The 19,193-nt window shown below is 36.7% G+C and overlaps 1 protein-coding gene across 3 annotated transcripts in view; it reads left to right on the top strand.

Moving 5' to 3' along the window:
* lpin1a (lipin 1a) overlaps positions 1-18,117 on the top strand; it is a 104,126-nt gene extending 86,009 nt beyond the window's left edge. For all 3 annotated transcript variants that reach the window (XM_051924918.1, XM_028796850.2, XM_028796849.2), the window contains exons 18-21: positions 3,151-3,303; positions 10,171-10,285; positions 14,358-14,461; positions 15,773-18,117. In XM_051924918.1, the coding sequence (XP_051780878.1) occupies positions 3,151-3,303; positions 10,171-10,285; positions 14,358-14,461; positions 15,773-15,932 (532 nt within the window). In that variant the 3' untranslated portion in view covers positions 15,933-18,117. The remainder of the gene's footprint in view (positions 1-3,150; positions 3,304-10,170; positions 10,286-14,357; positions 14,462-15,772) is intronic.
* Positions 18,118-19,193: the final 1,076 nt, after the last annotated feature.

Below are 19,193 nucleotides of genomic sequence, written 5' to 3'. Positions count from 1 at the left end.
CCAAGAAATTATTTTATTTGGACAATAATGTGCACAAGCACCTCCACCACCACTATACTTATAAACAATACAATCCTCAATAAATCACAATCAATAATTCCTCCACACCTCACAGCAGCTCAGTCACCCTTCCTCCCAACTCGGCTTGATCTGCTGGGGTTACCCATAGTCCTTTTGTACTTCTTGACCCGGAAGTGTTTCTGTCCCTCAGTCCATGTGACTTTATAACACTTCTGGGTTGGGTAAAACTCCTTTTCTTCAGCCCGGAAGTACGTCATTGCCTCTGTCCCCTCGACTAGGAAGTACTTCCGGGTTATAAGGCAAATAGAAGTCCCTGGGCCTCCCTGGAGCGGCCCCCATGGTATCCAGCAGGGCTGTGCATTAAAACTCCAATGTCCATGAGGCCCTGCTGGAATTCGGGACACCTCCATGTTGTAGGGAGGGCTCCATCTGGCGGCTTGGGGGTATTGGCCGAGACAAACTGCTGGCCATATATCACAATACTTCCCCCTCAGCGAAGAACTGTGGTTCGAAGCGTCTAGTCCCGTGAGGGAACGTCTTCCTCCAGGAGCAGTTTCTGGTCGGACCTTGGCTATTTTGTGAAACGTATTCCCTGGAGAACCTAGGGGGAATATTAAACCAGTGAGACACCTTATCTCCTGTTCTCCAAGGACAATTTTGCCAAATGTGGCCCGGCCGGCGACATTCATAACATAGCCTCTGTCCTCCTGGTATTCTCCCTCTGCGATGCTGGAAACAGTCTCTCTATGAGTATAAGAGAGCCTCTTTACTGTCTGTACCCCTTTCACCTTGTAAATAACTGGCTCTACTGTCTTTAGGATCGCTTCGTTCTGGGAGACAGCACTATTCAGCTGCTCCGGCTCAAATGATCCTTCCAACGGACACTCGGTCATTACACCACAATGTTTTGTAGGGCTCGCAGCTACTTGACACTTGCTATTTATTAAACGTGGGCCCATGTCACTCTGCGTCCCTTTTTCCTGTACAGTACCGGTAATACCTGTACCGCCAAATCTATTAATACGGGAGACTCCCGACTAAACCGCCGTAGGTATTCCTCCACCCTTTTCAGAGGCGCTTCAGCCGTCGCTCCCAGTTCCTTAATTATCTTCTTTATTGCCGTCAGCATCTGCAAGAAACTGTGTACGGGCTCGAGCAATTTCTCCAGCTCCCGCACATCCATAATGTTATTTAACTCAGCCGGAGGCAGGCTCAAGCAATCACTAGCCTTACCTTCCGGCTGGGAGCCAATGAGCACGCCTGTTCCTGGCACGTGCTCTGTTGGGCTGCGCCCAGGCTTCTGGGAAATGGAGTTCTCTTTTGCAGAGGACCGGGTCGCCATCTTTGGCTGACTGCGATCCGCCTGTATTAATTTGTTGGCGGACCTATCAGTCATTTCCTGGCCCTCCTTACCTTTTCGTGGGGTGAGTGGTACATCGCTCACCTCCCCCTTCCCCTTAGGAAAGTCCAAGTCCGTTAATTATTGGGCGAAGTTGTAAACAGCAGGACGCGGACCTTCTCCTTCCCACAATCCATCGGGTTTGGTCATGTGTCCCTCTCCAGCACCCGACATGCGGAAGTCCGTTTCGCTCGTAGGCTTGAACAGGAGCGCACCACCGTCTTCGGGATTTTCTCCTGTCTTTTGCAGAGCCTCCGGATGGCCTTCTCCGAGGTATGTGCATGGGACAAAAATATGTTTTCCATTAAATCCCCGGCACATATCTCGTGGTAGTCGACTTTCTTCGGAGGCCTTTCCCGATCCGTGTGGCCACTCCGTAAGTCATCCCAAGCGTCGGCCATGATGAGTGTCGATCCTCCGTTCTTGGAAATCGGGGTTGTGGCGGTTGTTCTGCGTGTCGTGACGCTGTCTTCTTGGGGTTTTTCTGTCTGCAGAAATTTTTTCTCAGGTCCTCTGCCAAACCGACAGCCAGAGAATCCTGCCGGCTACGCCACTGTGACAGATAGGGAGCAGTGTCGTCCCCTTGAACCCTCAGATCAGACGCCAGACACCAGATAAAAGTACAAGAAATTATTTTATTTGGACAATAATGTGCACAAGCACCTCCACAACCACTATACTTATAAATAATTCAATCCTCAATAAATCACAATCTATATAAATATACTGTGGCGGGCGGCTGGGGGCTGTGCCCAGCCTGGACGCGAGAAGGACCGCGAGAGGGACTATGCCTCCCCCGGACCATGAGAGGGCAGCCGCACTGGTTTGTGTGGTTGCCACGGGAATTGAGCATTGAAGCTCAACCCTATAGGGGCCTGTGGCCACCGCCAGGTGGTGCCCTGAAGAATATGGAGCCCTGGACGTCAACACTTAAGCCACATCTGGAAGTGCTGGCTAAAGGAATACCGGGGACACTTGGAATGCTTCTGGGTGTTCATGCGGCACTTGTTCCACACCAGGAAGTGCCGCAGGAAGCTCATTCGAGGGCACCTGGAGCACGTCTGGGTGGGGATAAAAGGGGCTGCCTCCCTCCAGTCATCAGCTGGAGTGGGGTGGAAGAGGACGAGGCTCGGAGGAGAGGAGTGGAGGCGGCAAAGAAAGGACAGGAGTTAAGGAGGCCTGGACTGAGGGGGTGTGGTGCAGGGGCACTGGGTTGTGTGCAGGACTTTTGTAAATAGTTATTATAAAATAAATGTGTATGTGCTTGAACATTGGTGTCTGCCTGTCTGTGTCGAGGCTGATCTTCCACAATATATATATATATAATGCATTTTATTTATAGGGGCACTTTACATTAGCAGTAAATCTCAAAGTGCAACATAAAAAGATTAAACAAAAGCAAGGCAAGATAAAAACACAGATTTAACAACAATAATTATAGGATTCTTGTTAATATGCTTTCCTAAATATAAAAGTCTTTAGCTGTTTTTTTAAAACAGCCCACAATCTGCTGTGTTCTCAGGCATATATGTATATATATATATATATATATATATATATATATATATATATATATATATATATATATCCTCAGTAGTTTTCAAAAACTAATGGTACTTGAAACTGCTTAAGTTACTGTAACTTACTTAAGTTAAGTTACTTACTGTTAAGTTCTTTTTGTCAGCAACTTCCTACTTACATGTGTGTTTTGCTCATTTTACTTTAAAAAGAAATGGCTACAAGTTCTTATACTGCTCAGCTAGGGCAATTGGCATGGCTGATATGACAAGAGGATATCTGCATTGGGTCAATGAAAGAGGAACCATGTTACCCCAAGGTCCCGTTCTTCTCAGTCCAAGCAGCCTGTTTTCTGCACTGCACAGGTACGGCATGTTTTATGCATAATTCTACCAATGTTGAAGGGTTTTAGGGAGTTTGATTGTTCCTAAATTACTGCATTACAAAAAAAATTCTTTTTAACCAGAATCTGCCTAGTATAAATTGAATTTTTTTTTAACTTCCTACTATTTTAGCTTATGAAGGGGAAATACAACAGTCCTTCTATCATCCAATAATACATCTATTTCAGGATCTTTTGGAGCTGGATGATGCTCTAGTCCTTTATAGAGTACACTCACACACACAATTAGTCACTGACACAAAGTTGAAGTAACCTGTATTAATTATGGTGTATGTGGAAAAACAGGGTAAGTTATTGCTGTTGTTTTAGATGTTTTAGTCTTTCTGAAACAGACATAGCATATATATACTGTATGTATGTATGTATATATTATATATATATATATATATATATATATATATATATATATATATATATATATATATATATCTGGAGGCAACCATGAATATCACAATGTATTAATCATCAGGCTTCAGTTACCTTACACTGAACTCCTGAACTCATAACTGTAATTTTGGCTTTTTATTTTCTCTCAGTGTCATGTCCATTATACAGTTTTTTTTTTTTTTTTGCTTTTTACCTGAAAACTTGGTGGTTTAAAGAGCATGGACTGGAGAAATTGGGGAGAGGTGTTTTAGGAAGAAACCCAGTGAGTGTAGCCTTTTCAGCAGAAGTTTTCTCGTTTGAGAATCACGTTTGGCCCCATAATGTTCCCTCTAAACTGTGCGGCTGCGCACTAGTTGTAAACCTGCCACTCAGTCATTTTGTAATCCCACGCACAGATCATCAGTGTAAATAACCAGCGAGCCACATTAGCTATCAAATTTTATTTCGTTGAGTGATCAGTCACTGCACTGTCTACTGTACTTCACTCAGTTTGCTTTCTCTAGACATACGGTAGTGCGTTAAATTAAAATTCGTGTCGATTTCGTTAAATTAACAGCCTTCATGTCAATATTTTAAAATGTTGAAGAGAAAAACATGTACAACAAGTGGTAAAGGAGTGCAAAATAAGAAAGCGCGAGATTCATTTAAGCCTGAATAGTTACAAGTAAAAGTAACCACAGATACACCAGATTCAAGGAATGTTGCAGTTGAATTAGGTTGCATATATGAATACTCAGACGAGAATGGACTTAAGTGTAAGTTCTGTGCTGCTAGTTCAAGTAATAAGGCTAACAAAGACAATGAATATGTCACCGGAAAGCGTTGGGATACGTGGAACCTTGACTACTGTAAACGACATTTACGACGTCGTATATTCACTTAGAAAATGTTGAAATTTTGTACAATCGCTCGCATGGAATCGACCTGAAACGTCTTCTGGTTGAAACAAGTACTGAGCGAGAAGAACGAATTGAGCATAACGAGCGCCAGCGATCAAGCAAGGAGCAAGTTCGAATCTTAATGGATAATGTCCTTCTTGCCATCAGGATGAACGCTAGATGTCAGTGCAAATGATTCACGACCATATGGGAAAATATGTTTCTATACCAGACAGTTGGCGAAGTAAGAACTACGCCTTTGAGTTTGTTGAAGCAATCAACAAAGTGGTTACAAACAACATATTTATAGAACTTCGAGCTGCATCATTCCACACGCTCATCATTGATGAAAGTACTGACGTAACAGTACATAAAATGCTAATCATCTACCTTAAATATCGTCCAACAAATTTGTGTGTTTACAAAACTGTTTTTGGTGGGATCATTCAGCTAACAGCATGTGATGCTTCAGCCCTTGAGGCAGCAATAAGACAATACTACACTGATTATCGACTCGATATGAACCGCACGGTTATGATAACGTCAGATGGGGCATCAGTTATGTTAGGCTGTCGGAAGGGATTGGCCACTTTACTCAAGGCAACGGTTCCTCATCGTGCTGAACAGCACTGTGTTGCTCACCAAGAAGATTTGGCACTTACTGATTCTTGGAAGGATGTTAGTTTGTTTAAAAATATTGAGATTCTGTTGCGTACTGTTTATACTTTATTTAGTCGATCTTCAGTTAAAAAAGGTGCACTTGAAGAATTGGGAAATGTAAATGATATGGATGTAATTTCTTTTTGACCAATTCATGAAGTTCGTTGGTTGTCACGTCACTTTGCTGTCAGTACTTTTGTTAAAAATCTTGATGTTTTAGCTGCATACTGTGAAGAACAAGTGCAAGATTGCAATGATCCTGTTTGTAATTATGTTTTGAAATCATTACGAGATCCACTGTATCAGATTGCTCTGTATACAGCAATGCTGTTTTAACTGAATTAGCTAATTTATCCATGTTATTACAACGAAGTAATTTATCACCAATTGAAGCACATCAATTTTGCTTTTCTAAAATCTGTAAATTGAAAGCACAATATCTGGGTGAGAATGTTTACTGGAATGAAAAGCCAAGCAAATTTTGAGTGAAAATGAAGGCATTGACACAAGACAAATCACACAGTTCATACGATCAGTCTGTGATCACTTAAAAGGTAAGATTTCCAGCAGATGAACTACAATTTTGGTCAGCTTTTGATCCCACAGGTTTGAAAAACTGTGCATTTGATTTTGGTGTCAAAGAGATAAAGAACTCTGCATAAAGTATAAAGATTTGTTACGTACAACAAATGATGAGTTGATTATTACTCAATACAATGACTTTAAAATTCAGATCAGAGAGAAACTGAAATCTGGTACCATAAATTCGCTACCTGAAATCGCAGGAGTAACTTTAAATGATGAACAATTTAGCTCACTCGCAATGTTAATCGATATTTGCTGTACTTTTCAAGCATCCAGTGCTGATTGTGAACGAGGTTTTAGCCTCATGAATAGTGTTAAAGTGAAAACACGAAGCAGGCTTGACGTTACTCATTTGGATCATCTTATGCGAATAAAATTATATTTTAATACTGGAAAAACTGTGGATTTGCACAAAACGTATAACGTGTGGAAGGAATGTAAAATTAGACATGAAAAGTTGTAATAACCACCTTGTTAATTTTATCAAGCAAGATTTTTAACTCTATCATATATAAAACTGTTGTTTTGTTGTGTTTCAACTTTAAGAACATGGTTGATATTGTATTATCGTTATGTTAATAACTGATTATTGGTAGTGCCACTGCCACTTAGTTGACTTGATAGTTTGTTAGCTACATGTATCTTGTTTGTACTTAAGTTTCTGTATACAGTAACTGGGCGGTAAATGAATAAAGTTTCATACATATTAATTTATCACAATACAGGCCTTCACCACATATGTAAATTGCAAGCTTAAACATACATATTACCTTGTACAAGTCGTTTCAGAGCACCGCCCACACAAAATATATTTTGCACACATGCCCTTGTTCCTTAGAGGGAACATTGCCCATGATACTATAAATTTCCGAATAATTTATGTAGGAAGATGTTATAAAAATTAATCTATTTAAAATATTTTCAAGTTTAGCAGTATGTTTTAGATATTTAGTTAAAACATTTTGTTCTTGCAAGATTATCACTTGATTCAACAACAGCAGAGTCTGTGAAAGAGGATTTTGTCACTAACATCCATCCATTTTCCAACCTGCTGAATCCGAACACAGGGTCACGGGGGTCTTTTGTCACTAACAGTATATGAAAAAAATAAAAGTATTAAAACATCACAAGATTATAATATATTAGTGGATGAATACATTAGATGCAGTTAATGTTTATTGGTTTTGTTTTCACTGAACATTGAATGGTTTTAGCTCACAGTTCTGTATTTTGTTTTGGCATATTTTTTAAAAATAAATACAAATCCCTTAATTGTTTGTTTATAATGCATCAGAAAGAAATGTATATTTACATTTTGTTTTGTTTACAATAGCTTTCCCAGGCTGTGTTGTTCAGTGTACTCCATTCCTGTAGGTAATTTGTGTTAAGCTTCAGAAGCACCAAAATGGCATGGGCCTTGAAGGAAAGCACACAAAGCCTTGAGGTATCTCCAAAAATGCCTGCTAGTGGAGGAAACCATAAAACACGGCTAGTAACAAGGGCAAACATACAGTTTTTATAAATAAAAAGATTCATACTTCACAGAAAAATGCTCTATACTAACAAAAAATTGTGTGGAGCACAAAAGGCAACAAGGAATTCCCTTAAAAGGCACAAGGCAATCCAAGGCGAACAAAGTCCCAATATGAAATCTAGAGAGTGGTCAAGAATAGAGCAAATGGTCAAAATATCCCAAAAAAACAACAAGAAAACAGAAAATTTGAAAAGAAACGCTTATCAAACTTTCAAGTGCATTTGAATAAAATGTAAGGTACTGTGGGATAACATCTCCCTTTATAGGGTGGGTTTCAGTACCTTGCGGTGATGGAAAGGTGGCCCTGCCTCTTGGGGAACCACCTATAAACAAAAGAACCATAACACAATACACATTGACAAAAGAAACTAAAACATCAACACTGGCAACAAAGACTATGGACAAAGTAAACATAAAAACAGCATTTGTACCCCAGCTGGAGGAGCCCTGGATGAAACATAATCATGTGTACAGAGGTAACTCATAAATGGATTAAATTAATGATTTTACCGGGGAAAATTAAATTTACAAAAAAAGTGAAAACATTTGTGACTTTGACTGTTTGTATTAAAAAATTTAATTATTTAGGTATTTGGATAAAATAAAATTGTTGTTAATTGTTATATGAATTATGGTAAGAATTTGTTTATTGGGGTAGAGTAATTGTTTTGAAAAATTAGAAATTCCTGAGCAGTGGAAACAAAGGTATACAAATAACTTCTTAGGAAGAGTAAGTGGGAGGTAATCTATCACTGTGTGAGGTATTATTATATTTTGATGTGGTACCTGTGTATATATTCATTATTTAAGTATTTTTTGCTTTAGTGTGTGTATTTTGTGGAAGTGCCAGTTAATAAATCTTTTTGTACCAACATGGTAGAGTGACAGAGCCATATTCCTATTCAGAGAACCGTCAAATCTTGAAGATTGTTTTCAACCTTAATAGTGTACTGCCATTAACCTGTTTTCCTTGGAATGTGTCCATGACAGTATTTCATAGTAAAAAACACAAAGGTTTGTAGAAGGTTCCAAAATGCTGCAATATAAACTGAATACTTGTTATTTAAGCTGCACAGAATATCAAAAAACAAATGGAAAATGTATTCATTCAAGCTCAGAATTAACTTTATTATTCAGCAAAGGGGCATTAATTTGGTTTTCTATATCTAACAATTTGAAAAAAACATACAGCACAATATACACTAAACCATGTGGGAAAATAAATAAAACTATCATTAATTTGTTTGATTATTAGTTACAGTTCTTGTTTAACTGCTTTTTACGATTAAACAGCTTAGGTAATGAGGGTACAAATGGCCTCTTATATGAGATGGATTTAATTTACATTGCATTGCTTTTCAGACTGCAAAAATTCAGTTGATATAGCTATTTACTGTTTTACGCACATGAAGACACATAATTATTTATCTAAGAATCCCAAAACATCAGTTTTACCTAACTAATTATGTATTTGTTCATATTAGTCATGGTAATTTGATTTGCAGTCTTAAATTTGGAAAATTTCCCATGCATTACATAAGCACTGTGAGTCTGAGTGCATGTTCAGAATGTTTTCTTCAAATCTGGCTTGGGCTTTCAGCTAGCACTGTTTGTTAAGGTACTTTCTTTTAGAATGGGTTCAGGTCATAAAGCAATGCGTATTATGACAGTAAAGAACTTCAGAACCATTCAGGTGGAGGAACAAAATGTTAAGAGAGAGGACAGTGTAAAGTGCTTTTGTATAGTACCATCAATTGCACTGCCCCATAACAGCTCTTTAAATCATAGATTAATTCCACAAGGTAAACAGATACAATGTTTAAGGTTTCAGTAAATATGCTTTTGTCCAAACTTGAAAAGCATTATGTTCTCAAAAAATATCTGATATTTGGAAGAAAGCAAAGTTTTATATTACCATATATTAAAAATATGGAAAATGAAAATAATTTGGCAAACAGTTCAATAACTGAAAAGGATTAACTCATCCTTGTTAAACTCTCAGCAGCCCTAAACTTTTTGCGACAAAACTTGACAGTGTTCCATGGTATTCCTCATTAGCTTCAGACAAGTACTGAAAATAGATTGGTCTGAAAGGCAGCTACAAAAGTGAACGGGGTAGAATATTCTAATTATCACTGTGTTCTGTGTTGTTGCAGCATTGAAAGGAATGATGTAATCTTTATTAACTTACTGATCAGTCATTTTTTCTTTTTCTCTTTTTGTTGAATCCAGTGCACCTGGAGTAAATGTTTTATAGATTAGACCACTGTTCATTTTTTGGATAGTAGTAGAGTGTTTGACAGTACATTACAAATAAAGTGGTTAAGTGCAGTTCTTCAAATGCAGTTTCCTTACAATAATATAGTTTCAGTTTGTCCCTCTTATAAGAAAGGAAAGAAGGATGGGGAAAAAGTGGACCTGAAGACTAATTTTAAAATTTACAGATTTTGATTAGGAGCTGTCATTTATTTAGGTAGTGTTGGTTAGCCCATGAAGATATCCAAGGCATTGCTTGACATTTTATGAATCCCTGATAAAAATGCTAATGGAAGTTTTTTTAAATTAATGACTTTTTTCATGATGCCAAGTAAACACTAAATCTTCTTAATATAGCTTGTATCAGTGGTAGTCAACAGCAGGTAAATTATATATGGTGTAGTTGCATTCTGTATGGACGTATAATTTAAATTTACCACTTGAGTATATTCTGACTTTTTGTATCTGCTTATTAATGATATTTATACATAATTTATTACAGATTATATCTTTTATACATATTTTTCAGGGAGGTTATTGAAAAGAAGCCAGAGAAGTTCAAAATAGAATGTTTGAAGGACATAAGGAATTTATTCCATCCAAATACCGAACCCTTTTATGCTGCTTTTGGGAACAGACCAACAGTAAGTAAAGCTTTTGGAATAGAATTCTCACTGTTTTATGGCCAAAAAAATTGTAGCCAAAGTGTGTTTGAACCAAGATATCACAGTGTTTACAAGTGTATCACAAGAGTCTTTCATATCTGATCACAGAGTCAGTCTATAGAGATTATGTATGGATCCTCTTAAAATCTGCTCATTTCAGTTATGGGGTTGAAGCTCCTGTAGCCTCTCCTGATTGTATCTGGTGCATGACAAGAAGCAACCTGCATTGATGCATGGAGCTGCATGTGTTATCTGCCATTTGATCTGTCACTTCTGATGCTCATGTACAGTATGTATCAGCACACACATGTTGCAGTTGTGTGTTAAAGTCAACCATTAAGATTTAATTAAAGTAAATCACTGAAACATCATGTCCCTATCGTTCTTTCTTAGTGTTGAGCTAGGTGAGGCAGGGAACATCATTTTTCATTCTGGTGTGAGGCAATAGATAGAAAAATAATTGCAGTGCTATAAATTGCAATATTGTCTGCCATTTCTTTGTAATTAATTCCTATATGCTAATTATTTTTGCTATGACACAATATATAAATGCATACATCTGAGGAGTGTCAGCTTTTTTGTAAATACTATAATTATTTTGTTTCATCTGTGGAATTCTTGATGAAAAGTGTTACAGACAATTTAAGAAATACATATATGTATATACACACATACAGTACATATATATAACCATAAATCAGAAAAAGTTGGGACAGGATGGAAAATGCAATTAAAAAAAATGGAGTGATTCTTAAATTTACTTTGACTTTTATTTCATTGCAAACGGTATGAACGCAAGATATTTCATATTTTGTCTGGTCAACTACATTTTGTTTGTTAATACTCATCTATTCCTGCATTTTAGGCCTGCAACACATTACAAAAAATGTTGGGACAGTAGAACATTTACTACTTTGTAATGTGAACGCAAGATATTTCATATTTTGTCTGGTCAACTACATTCCATTTGTTAATACTCGTCCATTCCTGCATTTTAGGCCTGCAAACACATTACAAAAAATGTCGGGACAGTAGAACATTTACCATTCCTTCTTACAACACTTAAAAGACATTTCTTCCATAGCCATGCCTTTGTAAAATGTGCAGAATGTGGTTTTGCATTGTCTTGTCGAAAAATGCATGGAGATCAATGGAAAATATGTCATCTTGAGGGTAGCATATGTTGCTCTAAAATCTCAGTGCACTTTTCTGCATTAATGCTGCCTTCAAAGAAGTATAAATTACCTTTGCCAAGGGCACTGACACAACCCCATACCCTGACAGACCCTGGCTTTTGGACTTGTTGCTGATAACAGTCTGGATGGTCCTTTTCATCATTGGTCAAGAGCACACAGTGTCCATTTCTTCCATAAGAGATCTGGTTATACTGATTTGTCTGGTCGCAATACACATTTCCACTGTGTGATGGTCCATCCTAGATGCCTCCATATCAAGAGAAGTATCCGAAGAGCGACCCTACAAAGACCTCAGGCAGAAGGTGGCATGGCTCTACCTAATTTTCACTTTTATTACTGAGCAGCAAACATACAAGCCATAAAAACCTGGACACAAATAAATGAACATACACAGGCTTGGTCCGCAATAGAGGTAAAATCCTGCAGTACTTCTTTATACTCCCTGCTCTGTACTCCAATAAAAGCAAGTTATCACAAATATACTAATAACCCAATTGTGCTTCACTCACTGAGAATATGGAACCAATTTAGAAAGCAATTTAAGATGGAAAATCTTTTATCTGTGGCACCTCTGCAGGTGAACCACCTCTTTCAACCCTCGCAAACATATCCAGTTTTTAATATCTGGAAAAGATTAGGGATAAAATTGCTCAGAGATCTTTATATAGACAATATCTTTGCATCCTTTGAACAATTACATTCCAAATTTCACCTCCCAGCTACACATTTCTTTCACTATCTTCAAATTAGAAATTTTGTTAAACAGAACCTGCCCGATTTTCCAAGAGGACAATGGAAAAAAGATCTCTTAATTAATATATCAGAAAAGGAGTGGAAGGTAGCATTGCAGAGAATTCACTCGAGCTCCATATGCGCAAAGCATAGAATTATTCAACTAAAAATTATATATCAAGCTCATCTGTCTCGCTTAAAACTCTCCAAAATGTTTCCAGGGAAAGATCCAACCTGCGAGCGCTGCAACCAAGCTCCTGCTTCACTGGATCACATGTTTTGGGCATGCACCAAATTAACATCATTTTGGACCAAAATTTTTAAGTGACTTTCAGACAGCCTTGGTATCACAATCCCTCTTAACCCATTAATAGCTGTGTTTGGTGTTCTTCCAGATGGATTTGAATTGGAGAAGGACAAGCAAACTGTGATTGCATTCACTACACTTTTGGCACACAGACTTATTTTGTTAAATTGGAAGAATCCTAACTCTCCTCTTATAAGTCAGTGGGAAACCAATGTTTTATATTATCTGAAATTGGAAAAAATGTAATTCTCAGTTAGAGGATCTGTACAGAATTTTTTCAAAACCTGGCAGGATCTAATCAATAATATTTTAGAATAAGGAGAAATAATTATTTCTGCATTTCTTTTCCTTATCTATCTATCTTTTTTTTTTTTTTGCCCTATTAAACTCAACAATTTAGGTACGATTGCAAGCCTTAAGCAATTCTCCTTTGGCCATGCTCTCCTTCTCAGGGGTGGGGTTTGATTTGTTTTCAATCCTATTTTTTGTAAAAATTGATCTATTTGTATGGAATAATTACATAAAATTAATTAAAAAAGAGAAGTTGACACTGCTTCTGGACATGGTTAACATAAATCTTTTTTGCACAGTTACGTTTTAAGCATTTGTGTATGTTACTTCGCATTGCAGTGCTTGAAAAAGGTTTGCCAAACTAATCCCTTGCCCATGTGGTTATATCAGCCATTTATGAGTGCCGGTTTTTGATATAGTGCCATCTGAGGGATTGGAGATCTCAGGCATTCAGCTTAGGCTTGCACCCTTGCTGTTTATGTAGTGAAATTCCTCCAGATTCCTTGAATCATTTAGTGATATTATACACTGTAGGGGGAGAAGTATGCAAATCCCTTTCAATCTTTCTTTGAGGAACATTGTTTTGAAATATTTCAATAATTTTCTCACACATTTGTTGACAAACTGGAGATCCTCTGCCCATCTTTGTTCCTCAAAGGTTCAACCTTTCGTCGATACTGCTTTTGTACCAAATTATGATTACAGTCACCAGGTGATATCACCTGCTTGAAATTACATCATTATTTTACCTCATTACTGGCCTTAATTTTACCCCATCTAGACCTCTTTTGGAATGTGTTACAAGCCTGAAATACAGGAATGGATGTTAACAAATCAAGTGAAACTGATCAGACAAAACATGAAATATCTTGGGTTCATAGTGTCTGCAATTAAATAAAAGTCAAAGTAAATTTAAGTTCACTGTGTTTTTTTTTATTTGTATTTTCCATACTGTCCCAACTTTTTCTGATTTGAGGTTGTACGATATATATTATGATAATTTGTTTTAACGTATATATCCATTCAAAAAATGTATTAGCCAACTTTGGGATATTAAAGTAATAGGTTTCAGTTATACAAAGGTATTATATTTTTTGTGTGAAACATGTACTGTATAAAACTGGCTATAGTTGAGTTTTAATTTGTAATGACATTATTGTGAAAGAATTCTAACATAATTAACTTGAAATTATGCGCTATATAGTTCTAAAATTCTCTAATACAATTAAATTGTTATATAATTCTTATTCTACACATTATTCTTATGTAAAGCTTACATATTGTTTTGATTTTTACAAGTTTAATTTAAAATGATAAAAACAACTCTTTGTCCAAGTTTAAATTAGCTCACAGTAACAATTTGTTATTTTCTTCACAGTTAATCTTTGAATAATTTGAACCAAAATGTCTTAAACATTTTTATTGCACTGTCAAATTGTACAATTATTGTCTTATATTACTGTTGTATATCACAAGTGTTTGGAAAGGGATTATCTTAATAATAAGCCTGCTTCAATTTTATTAGGATGTATACTCATATAAGGAGGTGGGAGTTCCTTTAAACCGAATTTTTACAGTTAATCCAAAAGGAGAGCTAATACAAGAGCATGCAAAAACCAATGTCTCATCGTAAGTAAAGGCTTACTTTTTCAGTTAAAAACTCTTTTTTTTTAAATGTTTATAGTGCAATAAGCTAATCAGTCAAATTAGACATTCTGTTGAGCAAACACAACCATCCTGTATTTAGATTAAACTCTGTTTTTACTGTTGCCACACATTTCCTGATGAAATTTTGTTAAAAGACAAAAAAAAACATGGGTTGGGAAACCTATTCTGAGATCTTCTTAACCCAATTTATGGTTGTAAAGTTCCAGAGATTTCCCATAGGAGCACTGGATACATGATAGGAAACAGCTCTGGATATCAAAGCCTAGCACTGGGTCACACATTGCTTATCTTCTGTAGGAAGCATATAGGAGACATTTGATGCCCAAACCACTGTCACTGGCTTCCATCTACATAAAACAGTAATGACTTTGCTACAAGGTCAACATAAATTAATAAAGCTATAAAGACTACATCTGAAAACTATGCAGAAAAAGTCGGCATGCTCCCAAACTAGGCTTGATCCATGCCTCAGCTGCACCTTGAGGTAATTTCCACACTATTTAACCTAATGGCACAAGCCCAAACCTAATTCTGGCTCCTCAAACAATTTAACTGAGCAGATCCAAGATCCAAAAAACTTCCCTTTGTAACTTCTGTTACAAAATAACAAAAGGAATGTGACCATATCCTGGTCTGAAATAACTCTTTGAAAGTAATCCTGTTTCATAGTTAGATGGGCACAAAAATGGAGCAAAATATGAAAGCAGAGTACAGCAACAGACCATTTTTAGATATGAACAACAGTATGAACTGAATAAATGTTTAATTTTGTGCTTTATAAACTTCCATAGCCTGACAATAAAGATGGCACTGTTTACTTTGTGCAGATTTGGTTTGGTTTATTAAATACTGTTTACAAGAAAAAAAAAGTTAGGACTTAGTCATTAAAGCATCAATTATATAAGAAAACATTCCCAAAATAAGAGAAATACAAACTGTAATATAATGGAACAGATAATAGATATATATATTTTTTTGTGGTGCCTTTGTGCAGAGAGGCACTTGTATACGTCACACTGAATTTTAGCACAGCAGGAGCACAAGGAAAATACAATATTTCAATAGTGTTGATTGCAAAATTCCTCTTCAATTAAGAGTAAATGTAATATAAATGTGAAATTAAGACTACAGATTTACTTGCTTACTTCCCACAACTGTATGACGGAATGTCTGTGAGAAATCGTAAGTTATCTGTGTTTCAAATGTGAGTGAACATAAGTTGTAGTTCTTGTGATGAGTAAAATGATGCAACGTTTATTTTCTCTTTATAAGGTATGTAAGGCTTGGTGAAGTTGTGGATCATGTGTTTCCGTTACTTAAGCGTGGAGATTCCTCTGATTTTCCCTGTTCAGATGTCTATAGTCAATTCACATACTGGAGGGAACCTTTGCAACCAATGGACAATCCAGATGTTCACATCAAATCCAGCTAAATTTACTTGTTTGAAGATTTACATTTGTTGCCACTTAACCTCTATAGCACTTACTTAAATATGATTTTCTATTTTTTTGTGAATCACCATCTTTATGTGAGAGAGTGAATGAGTAATCTGTTTTTCCCCACCAATGTTGTACATCTTGGGAATATCGCCATCTTCTTCTCAGTGAGTGAGTGAGTTATTGTGCTTTTTTCCTCCCTTAATATAAATAAAATTTATTATTATTATTATTATTATTATTGTTGTGCATCTTAGACGTGATATATTATTTTGATCTTAATGTGCTGGTTGTTTCACATTACACACATGAAAAATGAAAAGAGAATTAATTGCTGCTAGTATCTTTACCTGCCTGTAATAATACCACATTTCAGGATTTACATTTTGTATAGTAACTTTGGTTATAATTATAGGCACAAGGGAAAGAACTGCGGCCTTTAGGACATTGTCAGCATTGTTGTCAGTGTTATGCAAGTGGAACTTTTTTTCTGTAATCTTTTACTTAGGATGCCACTGTTAACTTTACAAACTACTACAGCAGATAAAGGTTATTATTCCTAGATGAGGTAAAGGGTTTCTGTTAGCAAAATGATTTACTAGTAATGTGATCACTTTTGCAACCATATTTCTGTGTTATTAATGATGTAGTCTGTTAGTAATTGAATCCAGATTACTTTATTGCTGCTTCTTATATTTTTTTAACTTCGGGTCTTTAAGTTTGAAAGGTAGGAGACGTCTGCATGTTTTCCAAGTGTATATGTGTCTTTGCTCTTTTTACTTTGGCTTCCTACCACAATATAAAAATGTTCAGTGTGATTATGAAAGTGTGCATATACAGTAAGTGTACTCTGGGATAGACCTGCATCACAATCATGGTCACTTCCTATAATCAGTAGTGCCAAGATAGGTGCCAGCTCCTTGAGACACCAGAAGTGACAAAGTGGGGTCAGGAGTTATTGCTGAATTAGTAGAGAAGCCAAGCATAGCATAAACTATGCTAAGAAAATAATCCATTATGCTTGTGTTCATTTAAGTTTCACATATGCTAAGAAATTGGTTGCATTAACGGTTGCAAACTGAACAGTGTGGCAGTAGTCTTTGAAGGTGGAGGTGGAGATTGCACTTTCTCCCCTTTGTTACTTTGTGCCTTTTCTTCTCACATCCCACAGGTGAGCGTGTTGGTTTTCCTAGTGAGATTTGTGATTGTATAGTGTGGGTGTGGGTATGAGTGTGCCCTGAAAAGTATTGTCTCCATATTGCCAGTCGATGCCTGTCTTGTACCTTCTGCTGCTAAAAAAGGTTCATACTACACACAACCCTAAAATTAACTTATCAGAAAATAGACTGATTGGTAGATGGATGGAGAATGGAACTCGACTGGCATTTAGATACAGTTTTATGGATAATAATCTTACTTGTACAACTTCGGTGGTATTAATCTATACTAATCATTCTCTGTGAATTCTAGCATTTTCTTTCTTAGTGTAGCGCATATGCAACTTTGTAAAAGAAAATTAGAAAAATAATATTGATTTAATGTCTCTTAAATCTTCATTATTTTGGATCATTCTTTTCATTATTGAGTTACAGGTGCACATTGTAAAAATCAAATAAAATGAAAGAATATCAAATGCATAGCTACATACTGACCCCATAGGTTTTAAGAGATCCTTTTTAAAATCAGCAAAAGAAAGCCTATGTGGTCTTTAATCTTTGTTTTTGTTAGCATAGTCTGGTATGCACTATTTAGTTTGAAGTTTGTAGAAAATTAAAATGTTGCTGCTTTGCTTTTTAATGGAGATAATATTATTCTTCTTTATAGCCAACACAATTGTCCATGAACGGATAACAAACAATGAATGGTACTATTTACTTTTTTCATTTCATGAACAGATAACAAGCAAACAATGAATGTTACTATTTACTTTTATCATTTCTTTATTGTACAGTGTTGCAAGGATAGTAATTCAGTGATATTTTGCTTTACTGTACAGAGTAAAATGCTTATTCTTTCTATGAAAGAGCTATTGTATAAACATGCCAATTTATTACCTTCTAAATGGTAACTGACTCACAAATTTTGTAAGTAATGGTACGGCATACAGTATGTATATAACAAATGTATATAGCTGTAAAAATGTATATTTTAATAAAGGCTATATTTTAAAATTTAATTTTATTATTCTTGTGTATGTGGTCATTGTGTAACATTTTTGTCACTTTATCCCTATATACACACAATATATTTATATACATGACCAGTAGGGGGTGCTGCAGCCACCCAAACCTCAGACACCACCACACAGGCATAGTCCCGGGTTCAAATAAATTATTTATTTAACAACTAGTTACTTCATAATGGGTTTCTAATAAGCACAATACCTCTTCTCTCTTTCTTTCCTCTCTTCCACTCCTCCTGGAGAGCATCATCTTTCTTCCTCTTGACTCCGACTTGCCCAGATGTAGCAAGGCAGTTCCGTTTATCTTGGACCCAGGAGTACTTCTGGTGCCAGGCTATAGCCTGATGGAAGTACTTCCCGCTCCACCAGAAGTCCCAAAATCCCCTTAAATAACCCCCTTGTCCTTCCTTCAAGCTGGTAAGAAATCAGAACCCATTCTGACCAGGATGCCAACACATACGTGCTGACCATCACATTGCCAAACTGTGCCCTGTAGAGTGAGGTGGCCAGTCCAGTGAGGGATTCTCTCCTCCACCAACAGGCAGTCACCACAGTCTAAAACAAAAAAAACAACAGTCAGCAGATGAACCATCCTGCCTGTAACAGTGTGTAACTATTCCGTGTATCCTAGATGGACAATTACTCCAACCATGTCCTATTTTATGATAGTTGAAACAACGAAAGTCCTCAATTACATGTTCTGTCCTGTCCTGCAGATCTGGAAGCAGGAGGGAAAGCTTGGCTCTGTCCTTCGCTTTGTAAATTCTGGCGCTCTTGTGCTATTGTGTGGGCTCATTGGGGTAGGAACCAATGGAACCCAATGACCCTTAGTATTCTTTCTCTTGTTTGTTGGGAGAACATGACATGATTTCCCTTTTCATTTTGTGGTACCAAAACAGTCTGGGATGCCCAATTAATAAAAGGCAGACCTCTGACTGTCTGTACGCCTAGCTGCTCATTTTTAGAGATGACATCTACAGACTTTGTAGGAGCCTGAGTAATTTGAACACTGGTATTAATGGACTGATCCTTTTTAGAATCTGAACTCTGTTTCTTACCCAACTTGAACGCCTCA

Source organism: Erpetoichthys calabaricus, chromosome 3 (assembly GCF_900747795.2).
Source record: "Erpetoichthys calabaricus chromosome 3, fErpCal1.3, whole genome shotgun sequence".
Taxonomy (NCBI): domain Eukaryota; kingdom Metazoa; phylum Chordata; class Cladistia; order Polypteriformes; family Polypteridae; genus Erpetoichthys; species Erpetoichthys calabaricus.
The sequence above is the reverse complement of the archived record's forward strand: the minus strand, read 5'-3'. Positions and strand labels throughout refer to the sequence as shown.